The 26,776-nt window shown below is 47.0% G+C and overlaps 1 protein-coding gene across 3 annotated transcripts in view; it reads left to right on the forward strand.

The window, feature by feature from the left end:
- Positions 1-26,776, forward strand: part of LOC126108851 (alpha-mannosidase 2) — an 880,291-nt gene that overhangs the window by 615,988 nt on the left and 237,527 nt on the right. For all 3 annotated transcript variants that reach the window (XM_049914220.1, XM_049914219.1, XM_049914218.1), the window contains exons 7-8: positions 1,782-2,057; positions 15,592-15,854. In XM_049914220.1, coding sequence (XP_049770177.1) covers positions 1,782-2,057; positions 15,592-15,854 — 539 coding nt within the window. The remainder of the gene's footprint in view (positions 1-1,781; positions 2,058-15,591; positions 15,855-26,776) is intronic.

The following is a 26,776-nucleotide window of genomic DNA, read 5'->3' on the forward strand; positions in this document are numbered from 1 at the left end:
CTACATCAACATCGATTGCACCCGTACCATATTTCTATGCACCAGAAATTGCATGGTGACGACTTTGAACGTCGTGTACAGTTCTGCCACTGGGCACAAGAGAAATTACGGGACGATAACAGATTTTTTGCACGCGTTCTATTTAGCGACGAAGCGTCATTCACCCACAGCACTAACGTAAACCGGCATAATATGCACTATCGGGCAACGGAAAATCCACGATGGCTGCGACAAGTGGAACATCAGCGACCTTGGCGGGTTAATGTATGGTGCGGCATTATCAGACGAAGGATAATTGGCCCCCTTTTATCGATGGCAATCTAAATGGTGCAATGTATGCTGATTTCCTACGTAATGTTCTACCGATGTTACTACAAGATGTTTCACTGGATGAGAGTATGGCGATGTACTTCCAACATGACGGATGTCCGGCACATAGCTCGCGTGCGGTTGAAGCGGTATTGAATAGCATATTTCATGACAGGTGGGTTGGTCGTCGAAGGACCATAGCGTGGCCCGCACGTTCACCGGATCTGACATTCCCGGATTTCTTTCTGTGGGGAAAGTTGAAGGATATTTGCTATCGTGATCCACCGACAACGCCTGACATCATGCGTCAGCGCATTGTCAATGCGTGTGCGAACATTACGGAAGGCGAACTACTCGCTGTTGAGAGGAATGTCGTTACACGTATTGCCAAATGCATTGAGGTTGACGGACATCTTTTTGAGCATTTATTGCACTAATGTGATATTTACAGGTAATCACGCTGTAACAGCATGCGTTGTCAGAAATGATAAGTTCACAAAGCTACGTGTATCACATTGGAACAACCGAAATAAAATATTCAAACGTAGGTACGTCATGTATTTTAAGTTAAAAAAACCTACCTGTTACCAACTGTTCGTCTAAAATTGTGAACCAAATGTTTGTGAGTATTACAGCGGCATCTATCACAAAGCGAAAAAAGTGGTGGAACTAAAAACATTCATATTTCTTTACGTACTACACGAATATGTAAAAAAAATGAGGGTTCCTATTTTAAAAATGCAGTTGATATCCGTTTGACATATGGCAGCGCCATCTAGCGGGCAAACCGTAGTGCCATCTCGTTTCCCCTTCAAGCTAGACGAGTTTCGTTCTTTGTAATTTTTTTCGTTTGACGCTTATTTCGTGAGATATTTGGTCCGGTCACGATCAGTGGACCACACCCATAGAGAGAGAGAGAGAGAGAGAGAGAGAGAGAGAGACAGAGAGAGAGAGTTGGGGAGGGGGGGGGGGGAGCGCGTATCATAATTAATGGCGTAAAGGCACGGAGTTGAAAGTAGACCATACTAGAAGGAAAAAAGTCTTAGTAAACATAATCTGTTAAGGTACGCATTTTAGAAGAAATGTGTACTGGACATGTTTTCTAGTTTTGTCCATAGTACTACTTCCGAAAATGTGGAAAGCAAAGAGCTCGCAGTAGAAGAGGATCGCTTCACAGTATGGAAGATGAGAAATTGCTTGCAGCTCATAAGGTATGGAATTTCGACCCTATGTTTACCGAGACTTTTATGCTTTATGCTTCTAGTATCGTGTACTTTCAACTGTATGCGTTTACGCCATTAATTATGATGACACGACTTGCATACTTTATGATGCTCACTCAGAGCCGTGTACAATGTAAGATATTGATATTCCAGTGCTTGTTGTTTTTGTGGAAGTAATTTAAAGTTGCTCCAGTGTTTGTATGAGGCAGCAGACGCGGAGTGTTGAGCCGTCGTCGGTCTGTACGGCAGGTGTGCCTCAACTTCGACTTCCGCAAGATCCCGGGCGAGTACACGGAGTACTCGGTGCGGGCGGTGCCCATCGACCGGTCGAACGTGCGCCAGAAGGCGGAGCTGCTGCTGGAGCAGTACGGCCGCACGGCGTCGCTGTCGCCCGCCAACCTGGCGCTCATCCCGCTGGGCGACGACTTCCGCTACGACCGCGACGTCGAGTGGCAGCAGCAGTACGCCGGCTACTCGCAGCTCATCGCCTACATCAACGCGCACCGCGACCGCTACCACGCCGAGGTGCGTACTCGCAGCGCCGCTACCACGCTCATTTTCAGAGAAACGCCTAGAGGCAGCACGCTCGTATTCACAGCACATGTGCATTACCACACTACTGGCCATCAAAATTCCTACACCGAGATGAAATGCAGATGATAAACGGGTATTCATTGGACAAATATATTATACTAGAACTAACATGTGATCACATTTTCACGCAGATTCGGTGTATACATCCTGAGAAATCAGTACCCAGAACAACCACCTCTGGCCGTGATAACAGCCTCGATACGCCTGGGCATTGAGCTTGCATGGCGTGTACAGGTGCAGCTTCGACACGATACCACAGTTCATCAAGAGTAGTGACTGGCGTACTGTGACAAGTCAGTTGCTCGGCCACCATTGACCAGACATTTTCAATTGGTCGGAGATCTGGAGAATGTGCTGGCCAGGGCAGCAGTGGAACATTTTCTGTATCCAGAAAGGCCCGTACAGGACCTGCAACAAGCGGTCGTGCATTATCCTGCTGAAATGTAGGGTTTCGTTCGGATGAAATGACGGGTAGAGCCACGGGTCATGACACATGTGAAATGTAACGTCCAAAGTGCCGTCAATGCGAACAAGAGGTGACCGAGACGAGTAACCAATGGCACCCCATACCGTCACGCCGGGTGATACGCCAGTATGGCGATGACGAATGCACGCTCCCAATGTGCGTTCACCGAATTGTTTTCAACCCATTCTCATACAGAAACAGCAGTTGACCGGCGTTCCCTGGTGAAACGTTGTTGTGATGCCTCGTGTAAGGAGGCGAAATGCGTACCATCACGTTTCCGAATTTGATAGAGGTCGGATTGTAGCCTATCCCGATTGCGGTTTATCGTATAGCGACATGGCTGCTCGCGTTGGTCGAGATCCAATGACTGTTAGCAGAATATGGAATCGGTGAGTTCGGGAGGGTAATACGGAACGCCGTGCTGGATCCCAACGGCCTCGTATCACTAGCAGTCGAGATGACAGGCATCTTATCCACACGGCTGTAACGGATCGTGCAGCCACGTCTCGATCCCTGAGTCAACAAATGGGGACGTTTGCGAGACAACAACCATCTGCACGAACAGTTACGCGACGTTTGCAGTAGCACGGAATATCAGCTCGGAGACCGTGGTTGCGGTTACCCTTGACGCTGCATCACAGACAGGAGCGCCTGCGATGGTGTACTCGACGACGAACCTCGGTGCACGAATGGCAAAACGTAATTTTTTCGGATGAATCCAGGTCCTGTTTACAGCATCAAGATGGTCGCATCCGTGTTTGCCGACATCACGGTGAACGCACATTGGAAGCGTGTATTCATCATTGCCATACTGGCGTATCACCCGTCGTGATGGTATGGGGTGCAATTGGTTACATATCTCGGTCACCTCTTGTTCGCATTGATGGCACTTTGAACAGTGGGCGTTACATTTAAGATGTGTTACGACCCGTGGCTCTACCCTTCATTCCATCCCTGCAAAACCCTACATTTCAGCAGGATAATGCACGACCGCATGTTGCAGGTCCTGTACGGGCCTTTCTGGATACAGAAAATGTTCGACTGCTGCCCTGGCCAGCACATTCTCCAGATCTCTCACTAACTGAAAACGTCTACTCAATGGTCGCCGAGCAACTGGGTCGTCACAATACGCCAGTGACTACTCTTGATGAACTCTGGTATCGTGTTGAAGCTGCACGGGCAGCTGTACCTGTAGACGCCATCCAAGCTCTGTTTGACTCAATGCCCAGGCGTATGAAGGCCGCTAATACGGCCAGAGGTGGTTGTTCTGAGTACTGATTTCTCAGGATCTATGCACCCAAATTTCGTGAAAATCTAATCACATGTCAGTTCTAGTATAATATATTTGTCCGATGAATACCCGTTTATTATCTGCATTTATTTTAATGGCCACTAGCGTATATTCCCCTGTACCTTCTTTATATCGCGAACCATACTATGTCTTGCTGTCCACTGTACGTGCTCGACCATTGCTCTGCAAAATGATGGTCAGGTCCTGCAGACAGTGTCACCACGTCTTTCTCTATGCTGTTGATTTTTGGAACACAACCTACGACCAGCTTAGAGGAAGACGTGCCGACACTTTCTGCAGGACCTGACCATCATTTTGCAGGGCAATGCTCAATCACGCACAGTGCAAGCTGTTACTGATTTGTTTGACTGATGGGTCTGCTAAGTGCTATACCACCTACTGCACTCTCCCGACGTAAGACCTCGTGAGTTCAACTCGATTTCTCAACTGAAGGAAACACTTGACGGCATTCGCTTCAGAACTGCTACATATTCGTCGGGCAATGGACCGCGCCGCTCGAACTGTCAACACAACTGGCACTGCTAAGAGTATACTACGACTTACACATAGCTGGAGACGGGTTATACAAAATGCTGGTGACTACTTTAATAGAGGCAACTATTTATTTACAGCTCGTACAACATAGATACGTGTTTAAAAGTTTTACGGACTTTCAAAGTTCCAACCACCGTATGTCAAGTTCTTGATGATGTGTCCATCATTTCGTTAATGGTCATAGTTATTACGATGCGCGAAGCTGCGAAAAGTGTGCAATGAAAAATAGAGGTCGCTGTGACTTTGAATTTGGTGCATATTACAAAATGTGTTGTTGTGTATGAAATTTAGGTAACAAATAGAATATTTCTTTAGACTCGGGTGGAGGTTTCTATCTGTCGCCAGTCTCGAGGAAATTGATGTTGCGTAGCTCACTCATTTGTGATCGCGCTGCGCCAGCGATAAGGCCAGAGTGAAATATCCACAGCATTCCTCATATTTCATAAGCGGTTTCAGATATCGGACTGATATTTTGGCAAATGATAGCACGCATAGAGAGCAGCTTACGTTACCATATCGTTATTATGTAAAGGTTCATTATCTGCCGCGTTATTCGAATAACTACACACTTTTCCGGTGAAAGAATGTAATTTGTAAGGGCCATCGATAACTGGTAAAACGAGGAATGCTATGCGTTGTGGAACAACCTATATGAAGACAATACACGTTTCGTTTAACCAAGGATCTAGTTTTTCGTAAGCTACTGACTCTACTTTCCCACAGTTCTTCACTTAATCTGTTTCAGAATTCTCACACAATTGTGTCTGCACAACATGTTAGTGTAAAATCCTTTCTGTTTTGGGAAAAGAAGCAAATTTTAACGTGCCAAGCAAAGAAAATTCGCCACTCGTGACGCTTCACTGAAAATTAAAAGTGGTAAACAAGCCAGGGAAAAATAAATTGCTGCTTTTGTTGCATTTTCAGTGCAATTATTTTTGGATGCCAAACAAAGCAGAAGTGACAGTAGATCATTTCCAGTGGTCACCATGCATGTATTGCCGTGGATGGGCTCCACTTAGCAATAGCAAAACAGGTTGGCTGGTTCAAATGGCTCTGAGCAGTATGGGACTTAACTTCTGAGGTCATCAGTCCCCTGGAATTTAGAACTACGAGGTGCATTCAAGTTCTAAGGCCTGCGATTTCTTTTCTCCGGACTGGAAAGAGATAGAAACATGCGCATTGTTTTAAAATGAGGCTACATTCATTGTCAATACGTCCCAGAGATGTCAGCACCGTACGGCAGATGGAATTTTACCGCCAGCGGCGAGAATGAGAACTGTTTTAAATACTTAAAATGGCGACGTTTTCCTTACTTGAACAGCATGCAATCATTCATTTTCTGAATTTGCGTGGTGTGAAACCAATTGAAATTCATCGACAGTTGAAGGAGACATGTGGTGACGGAGTTATGGATGTGTCGAAAGTGCGTTCGTGGGTGCGACAGTTTAATGAAGGCAGAACATCGTGTGACAACAAACCGAAACAACCTCGGGCTCGCACAAGCCGGTCTGACGGCACGATCGAGAAAGTGGAGAGAATTGTTTTGGGGGATCGCCGAATGACTGTCGAACAGATCGCCTCCAGAGTTGGCATTTCTGTGAGTTCTGTACACACAATCCTGCACGACGACCTGAAAATGCGAAAAGTGTCATCCAGGTGGGTGCCACGAATGCTGACGGACGACCACACGGCTGCCCGTGTGGCACGTTGCCGAGCAATGTTGACGCGCAACGACAGCACGAATGGGAATTTCTTTTCGTCGGTTGTGACAATGGATGAGGCGTGGATGCTATTTTTCAATCCAGAAACAAAGCGCCAGTCAGCTCAATGGAAGCACACAGATTCACCGCCACCAAAAAAATTTCGGGTAACCGCCAGTGCTGAAAAAATGATGGTGTCCGTGTTCTGGGACAGCGAGGGCCTAATCCTTACCCATTGCGTTCCAAAGGGCACTACGGTAACAAGAGCATCCTACGAAAATGTTTTGAAGAACAAATTCCTTCCTGCACAGCAACAAAAACGTCCGGGAAGGGCTGCGCGTGTGCTGTTTCAGCGAGACAAAGCACCCGCACATCGAGCTAACGTTACGCAACAGTTTTTTCGTGATAACAACTTTGAAGTGATTCCTCGTGCTCCCTACTCACCTGACCTGGCTCCTAGTGACTTTTGGCTTTTTCCAACAATGAAAGACACTCTCCGTGGCCGCACATTCACCAGCCGTGCTGCTATTGCGTCAGCGATTTTCCAGTGGTCAAAACAGACCAAGGCAGGATTCGAACCTGCGACCGTAGCGGTCGCGCAGCTCCAGACTGTAGCGCCTAGAACCGCTCTAACAAAACAGATGAGGGTAGGCTTAAGCCGTCGGCACACGGACCGTGCATCCGAACGTTGAGCGTCGAGCGTGGCGGGTTTCTGACGTCATGGAGTGGAATAGCACGTTCGGGAGTCTATCCGAACGTGGAGAGCGATATCTGGTATGTCAGATATTCTGAGCGTGCGTCTGAGCGTTGACCAATCATATGGCACAACGCCACCTACGTCACATGCTCGCCATCTCCGTTCAGCACAGAGTTGTGAGGCGCCATATTGGCATTCATTTCAAGGCTATATGTATACATGCCGTTTCTGAGCACCACCAAATTGAGAATCACTAAAAAACCGGTTGTTAACTGTGTGATTCGTTCCAATAAAATAATGAGGTTGAACATATTCGTTGCAGAGGAATTATAGTAACTGGCGTATTAAGAAAAAATGTTCAAATGTGTGTGAAATCTTATGGGACTCAACTGCTAAGGTCATCAGTCCCTAAGCTTACACACTACTTAATCTAAATTATCCTAAGGACAAACTCACACACCCATGCCTGAGGGAGGATTCGAACCTCCGGCACGACCAGCCGCACAGTCGATGACTGCAGTGCCTGAGACCGCTTGGGTGTATTAACAGAGTATGCTATTTGAAGGCAGTGACACACTGAAGAGCTACCCAAAACCCATTGCTCTTGGTACAATTTGTTATAATTAAATTTCAATTAGTAAGATATCTACGACTAAAGTTGTCAGCAAGCAGTAACATGTTATGATTTGTTATCAGAAGTGTGTTGTAGGTTTAGCGTAGTGATGGATGGTTCTGAGCACTATGGGACTTAACATCTGTGGTCATCAGTCCCCTAGAACTTAGAACTACTTAAACCTAACTAACCTAAGGACATCACACACGTCCATGCCCGAGGCAGGATTCGAACCTGCGACCGTAGCAGTCGTGCGGTTCCAGACTGAGCGCCTGAACCGCTAGACCACCGCGGCCGGCTAGCGTAGTGAGTAGCATCACTGATCCGTCAAAAATTGAAACCTCGTGTGGTGGTTCGTGTCCCGGAAAATTCTAAATTTTTTCCTAACCTTTGCGTTTTTATTAGGTTCTGATACTTCCTTATTAGTTTAACATAAGTATATACTATAATATTTGATGTTATGTAAATATAAGTTCACCTTCTTTTGTGGAGTGAATTTGTTTGATTGGCTTAATCTACAGGCCAGATTGCGCCACTTGTATAACGATATTTTGCTCCTTTTTCTTTTACAGTTTGTAATTCACATGTTGCAAAGATTCTGCTACTGGGTAGGAACAGTGATCAAGTAAGACTGACATTTTTACTAAAATGTGGGAATGACGAAATAATGTTTATCTTACGCGGAGAAATATTCCAAATTTGTACCACACTGTTTGTAATGGAACTTTTATAAACCTGTGTCCATATTGACTGGACGTGCAACTATCCTTTTCGTGGACGCTGGAGGAAATGTGCGTTTTATTATTATTATTATGTGCGATTGGACCCATACGGATCACGCAAAGCTTTTCCGATTCAATTTTTTAATTCTCCAAACTTCTCTCATTCTTTCCCCATGAATTCTCTTTCTTTCCTCTGTCCATCTTGTCCCCTGTCTCTTGCAAACTTCATTCTCGGGTTGTACTTTCCAACTATTGATTTTTTGCCTGTATACATTTCCGTTTATAACTTCTGAAGAATTTATTTGTGCATTTGCTAGATCTGTTTTGGTTTCTTGTATCCAGGGTATGGTTTTCAATTTTTCAATGTATATTAAAATTTTGTGGGAGAGTCTGGGTGTTGGGAGTCTGTGGATATGACCGTAAAATTTTAGTCTTCTTTTCCGGATGTCTGCGGCGAGGTTAGATAATTTTTCTGTAGTTTTCCGAGACTGTAACCTGTATCCATCTTCCGTTCTTTTTGGGCCAAGAATCTTTCTGATAATTTTGCGTTCCTCTTTCAGGATGCCTTCCAGGTCGCCTTTTCTATGGAGTGTGAGTGTTTCGCTGGCATATAGTGCTTCGGGCTTGATTACTGTATTGTAGTGTCGTATTTTTGAGTGAATGGAGAGACACTTTTTATTGTAGATGTTGTGGGTTTTCCAGTATACTCTTTTCAGTTTTTGCAGTCGAACTTTTTGTGCAGTTTTCTCTCCCCCTGTGGGTTCTAGGACCTCGCCTAAGTATTTAAAGAATGGAACTCTCTCAATTTGTCCATATTTCGTAGTCAGTTTTTGAGTTTCAAATTTTGAGCAGATGAATTTGGTTTTTTGGAAGGAAATTTGTAGCCCAATTTTTTCGGCGCATTCTTTGAGAATGTCTATCTGTTTGATTGCTGTGGTCTCGTTTTCTGCTAGAATGGCCACGTCATCTGCAAATGCCAACCATGAAATTTTAATACCATCTTTAGATCTTCCTAGTTGTATAGGCTTCCAGTAATTTTGATTCTTCAGTTCTTTTTCCCATTCTCGGATGACTTTGTCTAAGACAAGGTTGAAGAGGAGTGGAGACAAGCCGTCACCTTGTCTGACGCCGGTTTTGATCAGGAAGGGCTCTGATATTTCACCCAGGAATTTTATCTTAGAAGTTGTGTTTGTGAGCGTTTCTTTGATAAGGTTTAGGGTTTTCGGATCGAGTCCTAGCTCCTCAAGGATAATAAAGAGAGATTGCCTATCGATTGAATCATAAGCCTTTGCGAAATCAACAAAGGAACAAATGATCGGACTGTTTCTGACTGCTTTGTATTTTAGTGTTGTCTTCAAATTGAAAATTTGTTCTGCACAGGATCGGTGAGGGCGAAAGCCAGCTTGGTATTCACCAATACTGTGTTCGAGTTGTTCTTGTGTTCGTTGAAGAAGACAAGCTGAGAGGATTTTATAAGTGACTTGGAGAAGGGAGATTCCTCGATAGTTGTTTAAAATGTGCGTTTTTTAATACAGCAAACGTGGGAATTTTACGCGCCCCCGTTGAATAAACAGAGTGGTTTACGAACTAGAAACATCCCGCAAACTGCCGCCGGAGTGCGTTGCGATCTCGTACACCACGTTGGGGCCCACGTACGGTATGCACGAGTCTCATCGTTCCTGAGCGTTCAGCAGCACGTTGAACTCGGCACGCTCGACGTTGTCGTTCGACTGCACGGTCCGTGTGCCGACGGCTTCGGTTCAGAACGGCACTTCCCCTCCGGCGCTCAGCACTTCCCCTACAGCGCCTGCCCGCCACCCCCACCACTACTGCTCTCATCAGACTTGCCACGCCGACTGGACGCGGTATTCTGTATGGACTCTACTCAAAGGGGTAATCACGTATCCAGACACATGATCCATCCCAGATTCTTAATGGGCACTAGTGCTATTTCAATAGTTAGGTGCCAAATAAATAAAAAAGCAATTGGACTAACACGAGACAAGTGGCAGCAATAATGACAGGGACATCAGGGCAGGATTACAAACAGCACTATAGAGCCACATTATGACAAACATGCGAAGGGTGACGGTTCAAACCTCTGTCTGGCCATTCTGATTCAGGTTTTCCCTGATTTCCCCAAATCGCTTCAGGCAAATGCCGGGATCATTCCTTTGAAAAAGACACATCCGACTTGTTTGCCCATAATTTCCTGATTCCATGGGACTGATGACCTTGCTGTCTGGTCCCTTCCCCCAAGTCAACCAAGCGACCAAGACAGACATAGTTAAAACAAGAGAAAAACCAAAAACTGAAAAACACAATACAACCAACGGTATGCACAATAGTGCCAGTAGCTGGCCGCGGTGGTCTAGCGCTTCTAGGCGCTCAGTCCGGAACCGCGCGACTGCTACGGTCGCAGGTTCGAATCCTGCCTCGGGCATGGATGTGTGTGATGTCCTTAGGTTACTTAGGTTTAAGTAGTTCTAAGTTCTAGGGGACTGATGACCACAGATGTTCAGTCCCATAGTGCTCAGAGCCATTTGAACCATTTCAATAGTGCCAGTAGGACAGTGAAATAAAATGCGCAAGAGAACAATGATCAAAAATTATTGTACAGACAGAGCTTTGTATGCAAACTGAAATACATAATTACGCACTCGATTACGAACTGGGCCGGTGGCACGTGAAAATGAAGACATCAGCAACTCGTAAGGTAAAATTGGATGCTGGTTGCTTTCAAATAGTCTGCGAGCAAGTTATATTTACCAAATGGCGGAGTAAAACAGGAACACTGGTGCATGGGGGGTAACCTCTCTATTGTGCAGTCGTACACTTGGAACGTGTCAATATGGTGTGGTAAAGATCTGCTACTGCTGTTGTGTCGGCCGGCTGTTGTGGCGGTTCTTGGCGCATCAGTCAGGAACCGCGGTGCTGCTACAGTCGCAGGTTCGAATCCTGCCTGGGGCATGGATGTTTGTGATGTCGTTAGGTTAGTTAGGTTTAAGTAGATCTAAGTCTTGGGGACTGATGACCTCAGATGTTAAGTCCCATAGCGCTTTGAGGCATTTTTGTTTTGCTGTTGTGTCCTTATCGCAGTGTTCAGACGTGATAATCTTCCAGTGATATAGGTGCTTATGGTAACAACCCTGTCGTAGCGTCATGGGAATGATGGAAGGCATATGACGTCTACGTAGTTGCACCTAGGCGAAACCGAGCGAGGTGGAGCAGTGGTTGGCACGCTGTGCGGCGGCGCGGTTCTTTCCGTCCCTTTACGGCGGACCTGCACCTACCTGTGAACATTGTCTCAGCAGATCATCAGTAGGGAAGCCGAGTGAAACCTACTGTACTTCGACAACAACCAGGCTGCAATTAAAGTCACTAATCAACGTTTCGGGAGAAAGTTTTCATACGAAATGAAAGGTTGGAAATTTTGTCCTCAATTAATACACTCCTGGAAATTGAAATAAGAACACCATGAATTCATTGTCCCAGGAAGGGGAAACTTTATTGACACATTCCTGGGGTCAGATACATCACATGATCACACTGACAGAACCACAGGCACATAGACACAGGCAACAGAGCATGCATAATGTCGGCACTAGTACAGTGTATATCCACCTTTCGCAGCAATGCAGGCTGCTATTCTCCCATGGAGACGATCGTAGAGATGCTGGATGTAGTCCTGTGGAACGGCTTGCCATGCCATTTCCACCTGGCGCCTCAGTTGGACCAGCGTTCGTGCTGGACGTGCAGACCGCGTGAGACGACGCTTCATCCAGTCCCAAACATGTTCAATGGGGGACAGATCCGGAGATCTTGCTGGCCAGGGTAGTTGACTTACACCTTCTAGAGCACGTTGGGTGGCACGGGATACATGCGGACGTGCATTGTCCTGTTGGAACAGCAAGTTCCCTTGCCGGTCTAGGAATGGTAGAACGATGGGTTCGATGACGGTTTGGATGTACCGTGCACTATTCAGTGTCCCCTCGACGATCACCAGTGGTGTACGGCCAGTGTAGGAGATCGCTCCCCACACCATGATGCCGGGTGTTGGCCCTGTGTGCCTCGGTCGTATGCAGTCCTGATTGTGGCGCTCACCTGCACGGCGCCAAACACGCATACGACCATCATTGGCACCGAGGCAGAAGCGACTCTCATCGCTGAAGACGACACGTCTCCATTCGTCCCTCCATTCACGCCTGTCGCGACACCACTGGAGGCGGGCTGCACGATGTTGGGGCGTGAGCGGAAGACGGCCTAACGGTGTGCGGGACCGTAGCCCAGCTTCATGGAGACGGTTGCGAATGGTCCTCGCCGATACCCCAGGAGCAACAGTGTCCCTAATTTGCTGGGAAGTGGCGGTGCGGTCCCCTACGGCACTGCGTAGGATCCTACGGTCTTGGCGTGCATCCGTGCGTCGCTGCGGTCCGGTCCCAGGTCGACGGGCACGTGCACCTTCCGCCGACCACTGGCGACAACATCGATGTACTGTGGAGACCTCACGCCCCACGTGTTGAGCAATTCGGCGGTACGTCCACCCGGCCTCCCGCATGCCCACTATACGCCCTCGCTCAAAGTCCGTCAACTGCACATACGGTTCACGTCCACACTGTCGCGGCATGCTACCAGTGTTAAAGACTGCGATGGAGCTCCGTATGCCACGGCAAACTGGCTGACACTGACGGCGGCGGTGCACAAATGCTGCGCAGCTAGCGCCATTCGACGGCCAACACCGCGGTTCCTGGTGTGTCCGCTGTGCCGTGCGTGTGATCATTGCTTGTACAGCCCTCTCGCAGTGGCCAGAGCAAGTATGGTGGGTCTGACACACCGGTGTCAATGTGTTCTTTTTTCCATTTCCAGGAGTGTATATTCTGAAGCTTAGATGAACAAGTATCACTGCCAAGCTCGTGCTAGTCTTAACACAGTCACTTACAATCCATTTCACTCACGTTAGCAAGTTTATGCATTTCCCGAAAACGTAATAGCTACAAAAATACTGATTGCGTTTTGATTTATAATGCTCGCCAAATACTAAGTGTGTCGGTACCTAATGCAGTCACAGTTTTTAGCCACCGGCATGCTCAATACGCCACGCGGAATTAGTGTGTTTTCTCGTCACAAAATTCACTTAAAAATTCCGAAATTTCTACACGCCCATCGGAATAATTATGCCGTCACTTTACCACAGTTTTGATGTATGAAACACTGCTAGATCTAGCAACTTATCATTTCCATCGGAACTACTACTACTACACACGTCCGAACTGTTTCATGGCTAGGCTTCAACTCTTCTCTAGAATACTCTAAGTCTTCTCTACCATGAGAGAAAGGCGCGCGAAGAATATTGCTTTACCATTGGTCAGTTTACTCAACAGCCAATAGCAAAACAACATTCTCCCGCGTCAGTTCGCGCTTTTCATCAATAACCAATCGCAAAATAGTAAACCTAAGGACTGCACCTTTTACCGACGTAATTATCTAATATGCTGAAATTTTGTTGATGCGTAAAGTTATTTATATTGTTATTTATACCTGAGTTAAGTTTCCCTTTCCCATAAACTTACTTTACAAATCTATTCTACAAAAATCCCCTTTGTTCATATCCATACTGCTTCGAAATGTTCCCACACTAAATCCTACTACATAATTCGTTAAACAATTATCTTCATATTAACCTAAAACCACACTCACGTATCATTCACACGGCTGCAACACATTTACAACATTTTACATACACAATAAGAAATAATAACACTTTATGAAAATACTAGAACAGTTTATGAAAAACATTTTATTACTTTAGTGCACTGTAGTGGACACAATCGAAACTAAAATCACAGTCCCCCTATCCAATATTGTCCTCTATCGGCTGATACATAAACTACGTGCGCGTCCAGTCTCGCGTCACCACCTGTCACTCCCCAGCTCTGAGACACATCTCCCACTTAACCGCCTTCAAGGCAGGATCGTTATACGGCGCTACGCCTCAGCTGGACTCGCATTCGGGAGGGAGATGGTTCAAACCCACGTCCAGCCATCCTGATTTACGTTTTCCGTGGTTTCCTTAAATTCCTTCAGGCAAATTCCGGGATGGTTCCTTCGAAAGGGCCCGGCCGACTACCTTCCCCATCCTTCCCTAATCTTAGAGGAACGACGATTTCGCTGTTTGGTCCCCATCCCCAAATCGACCGACCAACTGAAGCGAAATATGGTCGAGGAGAGATGTTGGGTCGCATGGCTCCCGGGTGGCCGCCCTTAAGGGGCTCCGGAACGCAATGTTAAAATAACGCTTATAAATTACATCTTTCCTCACAAAGTATTTGAGGTAGGAAGTTGAACTTTTTACAGATTATTTATTGGAATATGGGCTCCAACTTAACAGAGGCATTTTACAAAATTTTTGTTCAGTTATTAAAGATGATTTTTTTTCAATTGTAATGAAAATTCGCAACATTTTTTTGCAATTTTTTATTTATATATTCAAAAATATACAGTTTTTTGGAAAAAGGCTGTGTTAAATTATGCAGAAGGTACTGTGTAACATTTACTGAAAGTTTTAAACAAATATGTTTGGAAGATCCTTAGAAAACATGTAATTAGTATGAGAAAATAAAAGTTTTGGGAATCGAGCGACAAAGATTGGATTAACTTTTTAGTGCATTCCAGGTCCGTAGGATGGATTATCTTCATCCTCTGCAAACTCCTCCTCCAGCTTCCTCTTGTTCCTCCTCCTGTTTACTCTCGCTTGTATTTCTAGACTTTTTACAGCCCTGTCTGCAGCCCGAAGGCGTTCCTTGTCTAAAGCAAGCATCGCTCGTACCATGTTAGAACCTATCTTCATTCCCATATTTCTAAATACCTTGCACCTTACAATGTTGCCATCATTGAAAGTCGCAACAGCATCATACACACCAAAGTGAAGTGTTTCTATTCCAACAAATACAGTCTTGGGGATTCTCGACCATATAACACTACTTACACTTTCATTGGGGTTTTGAGTTTTTCCGTGAATACACTTTTTCAACAGTTCAGGTGCTGCTAAGTGTCTGAAAATAGGTTTAGCCACAACACATACTTTATCTCACATCACTAAAATGTACCTGATGAACACGGACGTTAATAATAACAGCATTTGACAGCAGTTTAACAGCGCCACAGTGGGTCACGCCCACGTAGAACACATTTCAAAAAAAATTTAAAAATAGTTGTAGTCTTCGGAATTGAATAAATTATATATCTATTAAAAGGTAATAGTCTGCAGATTCAGAAAACGCAAAAAAGTAAAAATTGAACTTTTCATGATTTTGAGCCTTTCCGGAGCCCCTTAGGAGTGCTGAGCGACATGCCATTGACAGTGTTGCAAGTGTGACGAGCGGCCTCCCGTATCTAGGTGGGACGTGGCCGTCGTGTTGCAGGTGAACTTCGGCACGGTGTCGGACTACTTCGACGCGCTGCGCGAACGCTCGGCCAAGCTGCGCGCGGCCAACAGCAGCGCCGGCTTCCCGCGCATCCGCGGCGACTTCTTCGTCTACAGCGACATCTTCAGCGAGGGCCGGCCCGCCTACTGGTCGGGCTACTTCACCACGCGGCCCTACTGGAAGCTGCTGGACAGGGAGCTGGAGGCCGCGCTGCGCTCCGCCGAGATCCTCTACGCCGTCGCGCTCGCCGCCGCGCGAAGGTCAGTACGGGCTGCGTCCGCACCGCGGCGACACACTGCCCCACAGCTAATGGTCTTACAGGACATGTCGGCTGCGGACGCTTCATCTCGACAGCCGCCCACAGCATCAACAAACGAGAACAACGCAGTGCCCACCAGACGTTCCTTTTACAACGAAACCACATGGCGGTCGCACTTTTTCTACAAGGATCACTCCAAAAGAAATGCACACTATTTTTTTAAATCCATTCAAAGGTCTCTGTGTTATTCCTTTCATGTTAATTTCTTAAATCTGTTGTCATTTACGGCATACATTCCACGTCTAAAGTTACTGTGGTGTTCCTGACTCTTATCTGGGAGGAGACTGAGTAGTGGAACGTGCTACTTTGACACATAAACAAGAACGATCTGTCGCACTAGTACACTTTAAAACACAGTTTATATGTAATTCATGTCACTCAGTCTCATACGGAACCTACATCCGCTTTCTTTTATATACTGTACATGATAAGATACTGTCATCCCCCTTCCCTTCTGTGTGAGAGGATGAATGAGCAAATGTATTTCTAGTTACATGCTTGAGGGTAGCAGACAAGGCTGTCTGCTAGAGAACAGTAGGACCAACGTCGGAACGGGTAGCTACGCTTCCTAAAAGCAAAGAGGTTTATATATACCTGGAAATGGAAAAAATAACACATTGACACCGGTGTGTCAGACCCACCATACTTGCTCCGGACACTGCGAGAGGGCTGTACAAGCAATGATCACACGCATGGCACAGCGGACACACCAGGAACCGCGGTGTTGGCCGTCGAATGGCGCTAGCTGCGCAGCATTTGTGCACCGCCGCCGTCAGTGTCAGCCAGTTTGCCGTGGCATACGGACCGCCATCGCAGTCTTTAACACTGGTAGCATGCCGCGACAGCGTGGACGTGAACCGTATGTGCAGTTGACGGACTTTGAGCGAGGGCGTATAGTGGGCATGCGGGAGGCCGGGTGGACGTACCGCCGAATTGCTCAACACGTGGGGCGTGAGGTCTCCACAGTACATCGATGTTGTCGCCAGTGGTCGGCGGAAGGTGCACGTGCCCGTCGACCTGCGACCGGACCGCAGCGACGCACGGATGCACGCCAAGACCGTAGGATCCTACGCAGTGCCGTAGGGGACCGCACCGCCACTTCCCAGCAAATTAGGGACACTGTTGCTCCTGGGGTATCGGCGAGGACCATTCGCAACCGTCTCCATGAAGCTGGGCTACGGTCCCGCACACCGTTAGGCCGTCTTCCGCTCACGCCCCAACATCGTGCAGCCCGCCTCCAGTGGTGTCGCGACAGGCGTGAATGGAGGGACGAATGGAGACGTGTCGTCTTCAGCGATGAGAGTCGCTTCTGCCTTGGTGCCAATGATGGTCGTATGCGTGTTTGGCGCCGTGCAGGTGAGCGCCACAATCAGGACTGCATACGACCGAGGCACACAGGGCCAACACCCGGCATCATGGTGTGGGGAGCGATCTCCTACACTGGCCGTACACCACTGGTGATCGTCGAGGGGACACTGAATAGTGCACGGTACATCCAAACCGTCATCGAACCCATCGTTGTACCATTCCTAGACCGGCAAGGGAACTTGCTGTTCCAACAGGTCAATGCACGTCCGCATGTATCCCGTGCCACCCAACGTGCTCTAGAAGGTGTAAGTCAACTACCCTGGCCAGCAAGATCTCCGGATCTGTCCCCCATTGAGCATGTTTGGGACTGGATGAAGCGTCGTCTCACGCGGTCTGCACGTCCAGCACGAACGCTGGTCCAACTGAGGCGCCAGGGGGAAATGGCATGGCAAGCCGTTCCACAGGACTACATCCAGCATCTCTACGATCGTCTCCATGGGAGAATAGCAGCCTGCATTGCTGCGAAAGGTGGATATACACTGTACTAGTGCCGACATTGTGCATGCTCTGTTGCCTGTGTCTATGTGCCTGTGGTTCTGTCAGTGTGATCATGTGATGTATCTGACCCCAGGAATGTGTCAATAAAGTTTCCCCTTCCTGGGACAATGATTTCACGGTGTTCTTATTTCAATTTCCAGGAGTGTATATATATAATCTACGACTACTAAAAGATTATAATTAATGTTAGTCTGGTTGGCAATTTGGTAAACTAGACTGGATACCTGGTGAAACAGTTGCTCAGTAATGCAAGGTTAACTTCCCCAGACAGCTCATCCGGCCGGAGTGGCCCATCGGTCCTAGGCGCTACAGTCTGGAACCGCGCGACCGCTACGGCCGCAGGTTCGAATCCTGCCTCGGGCATGGATGTGTGTGATGTCCTTAGGTTAGTTAGGTTTAATTAGTTCTAAGTTATAGGCGACTGATGACTTTAGAAGTTAAGTCCCATAGTGCTCAGAGCCATTTGAACCAAACCAGATAGCTCACAGCTTTTAACCCGCTTTTATTATCTTGAATATCAGCACCGCTTTCAGAACAACTTAATGCATCAACATTACACCATCTTTTATTCTAAAAGTTTGAAAGTTTTACAGTGTGTAGATAACATCCTTTAGGAACAAGTTTTCATTTCTCCACATAATTTCCACCCTTCTGAATTGCCTTACGTCATCTTGGAAACCAGCGCCTGTATACCCGCACGGTAAAATTCTGGACCGACCTGTTGGAGCCACTGTTTGGCAGCGTGCACAAGGGAGTCATCATCTTCAAACCTTCTTCCACGAAGAGAGTCTCTCAGTTTCCCAAAGAGATGATGGTCACGTGGAGCCAGGTCAGGACTGTAAGGCGGGTGTTTCAGTGTTGTCCATCCGAGTTTTGCGATCGCTTCCACGGTTTTTTTGACTGACATGTGGCTGTGCATTGTCGTGCAACAGCAAAACATCCTGCTTTTGCCGATGTGGTCGAACACGACTCAGTCGAGCTTGAAGTTTCTTCAGTGTCGTCACATATGCATAAGAATTTATCGTGGTTACACTTGGCACGATGTCCACAAGCAAGAGTCCTTAGGACAGAAGGTGTGGTTTTGAATTTTTTTTTGTCTTGGGACAATTTGCATGATGCCACTCTATTGATTGCCTCTTCGTCTCTGTTGAAAAGTGATGGAGCCATGTTTCATCACCCGTCACTGTTCCAAAAGTGCGCTACATACCGTTTTCTTGTTTGTTTCTGAGCCACTGTCAACATCCTGGGAACCCACCTGGCACAAGCCTTTTTTAACGCCAACACTTTCAGTATTTTCCAAATACTTCCTTCCCCTATCCCAACGTAGCGTGACAATTCGTTCACTGTGATGCGCCTGTCAGCAGTCACCAATTCGTTAACTCTCCGCACATTGTCTGGAGTGTGTGCAGTACGAGGCCTGCCGCTGCGAGGACAATCCTCAATATTGCCGTGCCCGCTTTCGTCACGTAACCTGCTTGCCCACCGACTAACTGTACTGCGATCCACAGCAGCATCTCCGTAGACCTTTTTCAACCTGTTGTGGGTGTTTCCCACTGTTTCGTTTTCACAGCACAGGAATTCTATGACAGCACGTTGCTTCTGACGAACGTCAAGTGTAGCAGCCATCTTGAAGAGATACTGTGACAGCGCCACTCACGGGAACAGGTTGAACTAAGTTTGAAAACTAGCGGGAAGGATGTATCTACACACTGTAAAACTTTCACACGTGCAGAATGAAAACTGTATCCTTACAAAAATAGTGTGCATTTCTTTTGGGGTGGCCCTCTAGTATTTATAGTACGAGAATTTCATAACTCATATGTCCATCCTCCAAAGCATTTGTAAATAGTGTATCATACCAGCCACACTCAGCAGCTGTCAGTGTAACCTCTGCACAAGAAACAACGGTGACCTGCCCGAGTGCTAGCCGAGCCCGACAGTCCATAACTTTGGTGACGACGAGAATCGGGTTACCATTGCAGCTAGCCCGTTGGTAGTCTCTAAAATCGTTCAATTGGCTGTGAGCACTATGGGACTTAACTTCTGAGGTCATCAGTCGCCTAGAACTTAGAACTTCTTAAACCTAACCAACCTAAGGACATCACACACATCCATGCCCGAGGCAGGATTCGAACCTGCGGTCGTAGTAGTGGTGCGGTTTCAGACTGAAGCGCCTAGAACCGCTCGCCCATACCGGCCAGCTGGTAGTCTCTATACAGGGTGATTCAATAAAGGACTTTAAACTTTCGAATGATATACGAATGTATTGGGATAATTTACAGAATCGGTAGATCTATCATTTTGCAGCAAACAACCTCAAGTTTCAGATAAAAGTGTCAGTTTGGTCGATGATGATGATGTTTGTGGGGTGCTCAACTGCATGGCCATCAGCACACGTACAAAGTCTCACTCTTTACACAGTCAAATATAGCCTCTTCCACGAAAGATGATGATGATGAAATAATGAGGACGACACAAACACTCTCCGGCCGGTGTGGCCGAGCGGTTCTAGGCGCTTCAGTCTGGAACCGCGGGACCGCTACGGTCGCAGGTTCGAATCCTGCCTCGGACGTGGATGTGTGTGATGTCCTTAGGTTAGTTAGGTTTAAGTAGTTGTAAGATCTAGGGGACTGATGATTTCAGATGTTAAGTCCCATAGTGCTCAGAGCCATTCTGAACCAAACACGCAGTCCCCTTGCAAATAAAATCCTCAGCGAGGCTGGGAATCGAACCTGTGACCCCGTGATCCAGAGGCAGCAACGTTAGCCACTAGACCACGAGCTGCAGACATTTTTGGTTCGATCTACCTTTTGTTATGCGTCAAACCTCCCACCAGTAATTAATTTCTTCCCACATTCAGTTGCAGCAAATCAGTCGTAACCTGTGCCATGGCAGCGTAGATTAGTTTTTTCACGTCAACTGAATTGTTTGTAACGGAGAAATATACACACTATGCCACTGAAACGCCAGACAAAGAAATCCAGTGGTGTCAAGTCTGGGGAGTGAAGCGGCCGTCCGATTGGACTGTCACGGCACAGGCCTTCCGTCTCGCAGTGAACAACCCATGCCAACAAAAAATTGTTCTGCCAAAATTAACTTCTAGGCCTGCTCGCAGATTGTTTAGCACAATCGGTGCGAAATTTACGCCGAAGTGTTGTTGCCGAATTCGTTTCACGGAACCGAAACACACAGCGAGCACACTCCACACCAGTGAAGGTACCCATCTTAACTGTGCACAACCATGACGCCCCTGCTGGCGGAATGGGGTACTGATGCACTACGTGAATCAAACTTGAGGTTCACCTTCAGGTTTTCGCGGCGAAAAGACTGTTCCATAAAATTTCGTGCGTGCAGCTCCATAAATTCAGCTTCTTCTTCTAATATTTCGGATCAGAACCGCCCAGCCATCATCAGAGTGAGCCGAGGTGATTAACGCTCCAGCACTTGCTCGTGTGATTTTTCGCCCACCATGAAAGACGGCAGCACTCTGGGTTCCGTTAAAGATGATTTGATGCTTCGGAAGCCTCGCGCTTAGAAGATCCCCTATGAGTGCGGCTGTTTATACACTACTGGCCATTAAAATTGCTACACCACGAAGATGACGTGCTACAGACGCGAAATTTAACCGACAGAAAGATGATGTTGTGATATGCAAATTATTACCTTTTCAGAGCATTCACACAAGGTTGGCGCCGGTGGCGACACCTACAACGTGCTGACATAAGGGAAGTTTTCAACAGATTTCTCATACACAAACAGCAGTTGACCGGCGTAGCCTGGTGAAATCTCGCGTAAGGAGGAGAAATGCGTACCATCACGTTTCCGACTTTGATAAAGGTCGGATTGTAGCCTATCGCGATTGCGGTTTATCATATCGCGACATTGCTGGTCGCGTTGGTCGAGATCCAATGACTGTTAGCAGAATATGGAATCGGTCGGTTCGGGAGGGTAATACGGAACGCTGTGCTGGATCCCAACGGCCTCGTAACACTCGCAGTCGAGATGACAGGCATCTTATCCTCATCGCTGTAACGGATCGTGCAGCGAAGTCTCGATTCCTGAGGCTACAGATGGGGACCCTTGCAAGACAACAACCATCTGCACGAACAGTTCGACGACGTCTGCAGCAGCACGGACTATCAGTTCGGAGACTGTGGCTGCGGTTGCCCTTGACGCTGCATCACAGACAGGAGCGCCTGCAATGGTGTACTCGACGACGAACCTGGGTGCACGAATGACAAAACGTCATTTTTGCGGATGAATCCAGGTTCTGTTTAATCACGATGCTCACATCTGTATTTGGCGATATCGCGGTGAACGCAAATTGGAAGCGTGTATTCGTCATCGCCATACTGGCGTATCACCTGGCGTGATGGTATGGGGTGCCATTGGTTACACGTCTCGGTCACCGCTTGTTCGCATTGACGGCACTTTGAACAGTGGACGTTACATTTCAGATGTGTTACGACCCGTGGCTCTACCCTCCATTCGGTCCCTGCAAAACCCTACGTTTCAGCAGGAAAATGTACGACCGCATGTTGCACGTCCTGTACAAGTCTTTCTGGATACAGAAAATGTTCCACTGCTGCCCTGGCCAACACATTCTCCAGATGTCTCACCAACTGAAAACGTCTGGTCAGTGGTGGCCGAGCAACTAACTGAGTCGTCACAATACGCCAGTCACTACTCTTGATGAACTGTGGTATCGTGTTGAAGCTGCACGGGCAGCTGTACCTGTACACGCCATCCGAGCTCTGTTCTGACTCAATGCCCTGGCGTATCAAGGCCGTTATTACGGCCAGAGGTGGTTGTTCTGGGTACAGATTTGTCAGGATCTATGCACCCAAATTGCGTGAAAATGTAATCACATGTCAGTTCTAGTATAATATATTTGTCCAATGAATACCCGTTTATCATCTGCATTTCTTCTTGGTGTAGCAATTTTAATGGCCAGTAGTGTATATGGAATATTACGGAATTTAGTTCGTTAACATGAGCTGTATTAGATACAGGGTTTGCGGGGGGCAAAGCTAAAAGTATTAAGGGCTGATAATAATGGGTGGGACGGATAAAACGAGTCAGTTGTAAGGTTTCACCACAAAATTGTGCCTAATGCCACCGTGGACATGTAATACAAGGGGAAGGTCGTCGCACCCCGTTTTATTTACATTTCACCTCTTCTTTTAACGTCCAGAGTTGAAATCAAGCAGTCTTCTTATCTTTGACCGAGGAAAACGTTCGCGCAAACCGCCGCTCTGATTCGACACGGAAAGCCCTCAGGAGGTGCTATGCAAGGCGTCAATTAAACCACCTCGTGCCCTGGGGCGTTGATTCACAGCATTTCGCGGTCAAAAACGGCAAGTCGCAATGCTGTGAGCAACTGCACGACGTTTGTGACGAGCGTTCACGACCGCTGACAATCCGCAAGCGACTAAACCGTTCTGTAAGGACATCGTGACCCTGCAACCCGGCTCGAGGCCATCTGGCTCCTCCAAAGGTCAGTGCGAGTGCAATTTTTGCTCTGGTATACAGAGAGTAACCGCTAGAGATGGGCAAAACTGTTCTTTTCAGAGATTGGATCAGAACTGTTCACTCCCTGAAATGAATTAGCTCTTTTTCATGACTCACCACTCATTTACAATATAAAATAAATGGAAGGCACATTGCCCTTTAAACTTGGTTTATTCCAGTACTATACCTGTATTTTGATCTTATTTGACCCTATTTTGAAGTAACACAGATAATGAGTAAGAATTTTGTATTGTTTATTGAAATTTCCACGATATGACAAAGTTTTTGATTATTGATTTATTTTGCACTATCGTGGTTTTTTGGGTGATCGGAAAATGTTGTAACTTGAGATTTACATTAACAATATATTTGGCTATAACGTATTAAAATTTCATTAACCTCATACAAATACATCGCAAGCCATATATTTTTAAAGTGAACGTTTCCTTTCGAAGACGCCTAAAATCGCAAAATCCGTACCAGAATAAGAAAAAAAAATATAAATTTGACTGTAAAACGAAAGTGCTGCATATAGCCTTACGCAGAATAAAACAAGGAAAATATTGGTGTATCACATTGTGCGATACGTTTATCGGTTCGCTCGTAATTAAAGCGTAAATTCGAGTGTCTATAATAAAAATCCTATAGTAAGAGGAGTCATCAGGAACCTAAACTAATCAGTTTAAACAAATAAAAATAAAATAAAAACAATTGATGTATACATAACATAATAATGTAATATACATAGCGGCATTACTACGAAGAACAATATCCAGTGGGGACGAACTCCGATGCAGAGGCGCTGAGTCGAGCAGGTCGAGCCGCGAGCTGTATTACTGCGTGAGCTGAGACCGCAGAGACCACAGTGACACCTGAGTCGCTTTGCTCGACGCTCTGGCTAGAGTCGAGACGGTGGGGCGAGCGTTGAGTGGGCGAGTTCCGAGGGAGGGGGTAGCGGTGAACTCACCCGCTCCGAGACAAATAGTTCGTTCCCTTGCGAGCGGGTTTTTGCAAGTAGTTCCTATGTTATCCGCTAGGTGGCTCTCTGTCCTGTTGCTCGCATCAACTGCCCAGAGGGCAGGACGTGCGACTGAAACGATCGCCGACAGAGTGCGATGCCAAGTTAAGCTGCGCCAGACACTGCGCGGCCGTCTCGCCACGGCATATGTGAAACACAAAATCCAATGGGGCACTGCACAATGCAGGCAGCCAAGGTAGAAGCAGGGCAGAGGCCGGCGCTGGCTGTGTTGTGTGGCGTGCACTGTGCTCTGACCAGCAGAGGCGCTGCTGATATGCTCCGTCTCTCTCTCTCTCTCTCTCTCTCTCTCTCTCTCTCTCTCTCTGCCGTGGGAAACGTTTGGAGCTACCGTTCTTTTTTTCTGAATCACTGATTGTTCACTCCTTTGAAAGATTGAACTCTATGAATTAGTTCAAGAGCGGATCCCCCATCTCTAGTAACCGCTAGGGACTGTTCAAAAACCATTCAGTGAAATATGAATGTGGCGTGAAGCACCAAAGGGAGTTTACACATTTTCAGCCCTGCTGTTCTGCGGCCTCCTATGGCGTCATCATGGCGGGGTGTGTGGATAAAACAAACGGCAACATCCTCTGCGCCACCCACACTGCTTTACTGCGCAGATTAAAAATATGTCAGAAACTGCGACACCGACGCAGCCTGAAGCTGGGCAAACCCCACCTAAGCGGTGGCGTAGTGGCTGCCTGACGTTCAGGCGCTAGAGCAGCCGCAAGGCTGAACTGGTGTCAGTAGTTTCTGAGACGTGCGTTTGCAACGCGCCCAGTGAAGCTGCGTGGCTGGCATGGACGGTGTTGCCGAACTGGGGGGTGTAAAGGGGCCCTGCATGCTTCAAAAGCACGCTTGTACGAGCGTGCTTGGCCATGCATGCTTGAGAGTGTGTAGCATAAATCTGCGCGAGCATTAAGACTGTACAAATAGCTTGATGCTTGAAACTTCCTGGCAGATTAAAACTGTGTGCCGGACCGAGACTCGAACTCCGAACCTTTGCCTTTCGCGGGCAAGTGCTCTACCAACTGAGCTACCCAAGCACGACTCACTCCCCGTCCTCACAGCTGTACATCTGCCATTATCTCGTCTCCTACCTTCCAAACTTAACAGAAGCTCTCCTGCGAACCTTGCAGAACTATCATTTCTGAAAGAAAGAATATTGCGGAGACATGGCTTACCCACAGCCTGGAGGATGTTTCCAGAATGAGATTTTCACTCTGCAGCGGAGTGTGCGCTGATATGAAACTTTCTGATTCGCAGGAGAGCTTCTGTATAGTTTGGAAAGTAGGAGACAGCGTACTGGCAGAAGTGAAGCTTTGAGGACGGGGTGTGAGTCGTGCTTGGGTAGAGCACTTGCCGGCGAAAGGCAAAGGTCCCGAGTTCGAGTCTCGGTCCGGCACACAGTTTTAATCTGCCAGGAAGTTTCATATCAGCGCACACTCCGCTCATTCCAGCTTGATGCTTGATCGAATTGCCATTGTGCATGCATGTGCAATCGTTCAAGTGTGTGTATGCTTGAGCGTCTGTATCAAGTATAGGGTGACTTGTAGAAGCATTAGTCAGTGATCTGGCTTGATTTAATTTTTATGTGGTTCTGTTAAATTACAATATGTACACAGGTTATACTGTACTGTAGATCAAGTCAAAGAACACAAAGAACATAGTATTACACGAAGAAAGAGAGAAGAAAATCATCAGTACAGTGAGATAGTTCCCATTGTCTGTCTACCACGAATATTTTATACATCAAAAATGTATTCGTTTGTTTAATTACTCTTTACTTCATATGCGACATTTTATCTTTTTTATTCCTAACGCAAGTAAAAATATTGCCAAAGCCAGCGCAACTTTAGTCAGAGCTCCACACTTTCTGATAAACAAACTAATGCTTGTACAAGCTTGCTTGAACCATGTGTGGGGGCAAGGAATTCTGCGTGCTTACACAGGCATGCTTGTCAAGCATGCATTTACGTTTGCGTCCGCTTTTAGTGGGACTCTTTGCCGTTTTATTCACGCACATATCAATGTTCCACTCCCCCCCCCCCCCCTCTACCAGCCCCCTCGGCTCATCATGGGACAGGAGGTCACGGAACAAGACAAATGAAAAAGCATGAACACCCTTTGCAGCTTCAGGTCTCGTTCAAATTTTGTGGCATGTTTCTGAACGGTCCCTATTGATTTCAACCTGTAAATCAGAGCAAAATTTGCAGTGGTACACCAAAGGGGTCAGACCACATTCCTTGGGGTTGCAGTCCTACATCTACATTTATACTCCGCAAGCAGCTTATCGGTGTGTGGCGGAGGGCACTTAACGTGCCAACTGTCATTACCTCCCTTTTCTGTTCCAGTCGCGTATGGTTCGCGGGAAGAACGACTGCCGGAAAGCCTCCGTGCGTGCTCGAATCTCTCTAATTTTACATTCGTGATCTCCTCGGGAGGTATAAGTAGGGGGAAGCAATATA

Source organism: Schistocerca cancellata, chromosome 11 (genome assembly GCF_023864275.1).
Source record: "Schistocerca cancellata isolate TAMUIC-IGC-003103 chromosome 11, iqSchCanc2.1, whole genome shotgun sequence".
In the NCBI taxonomy this organism is placed as follows: domain Eukaryota; kingdom Metazoa; phylum Arthropoda; class Insecta; order Orthoptera; family Acrididae; genus Schistocerca; species Schistocerca cancellata.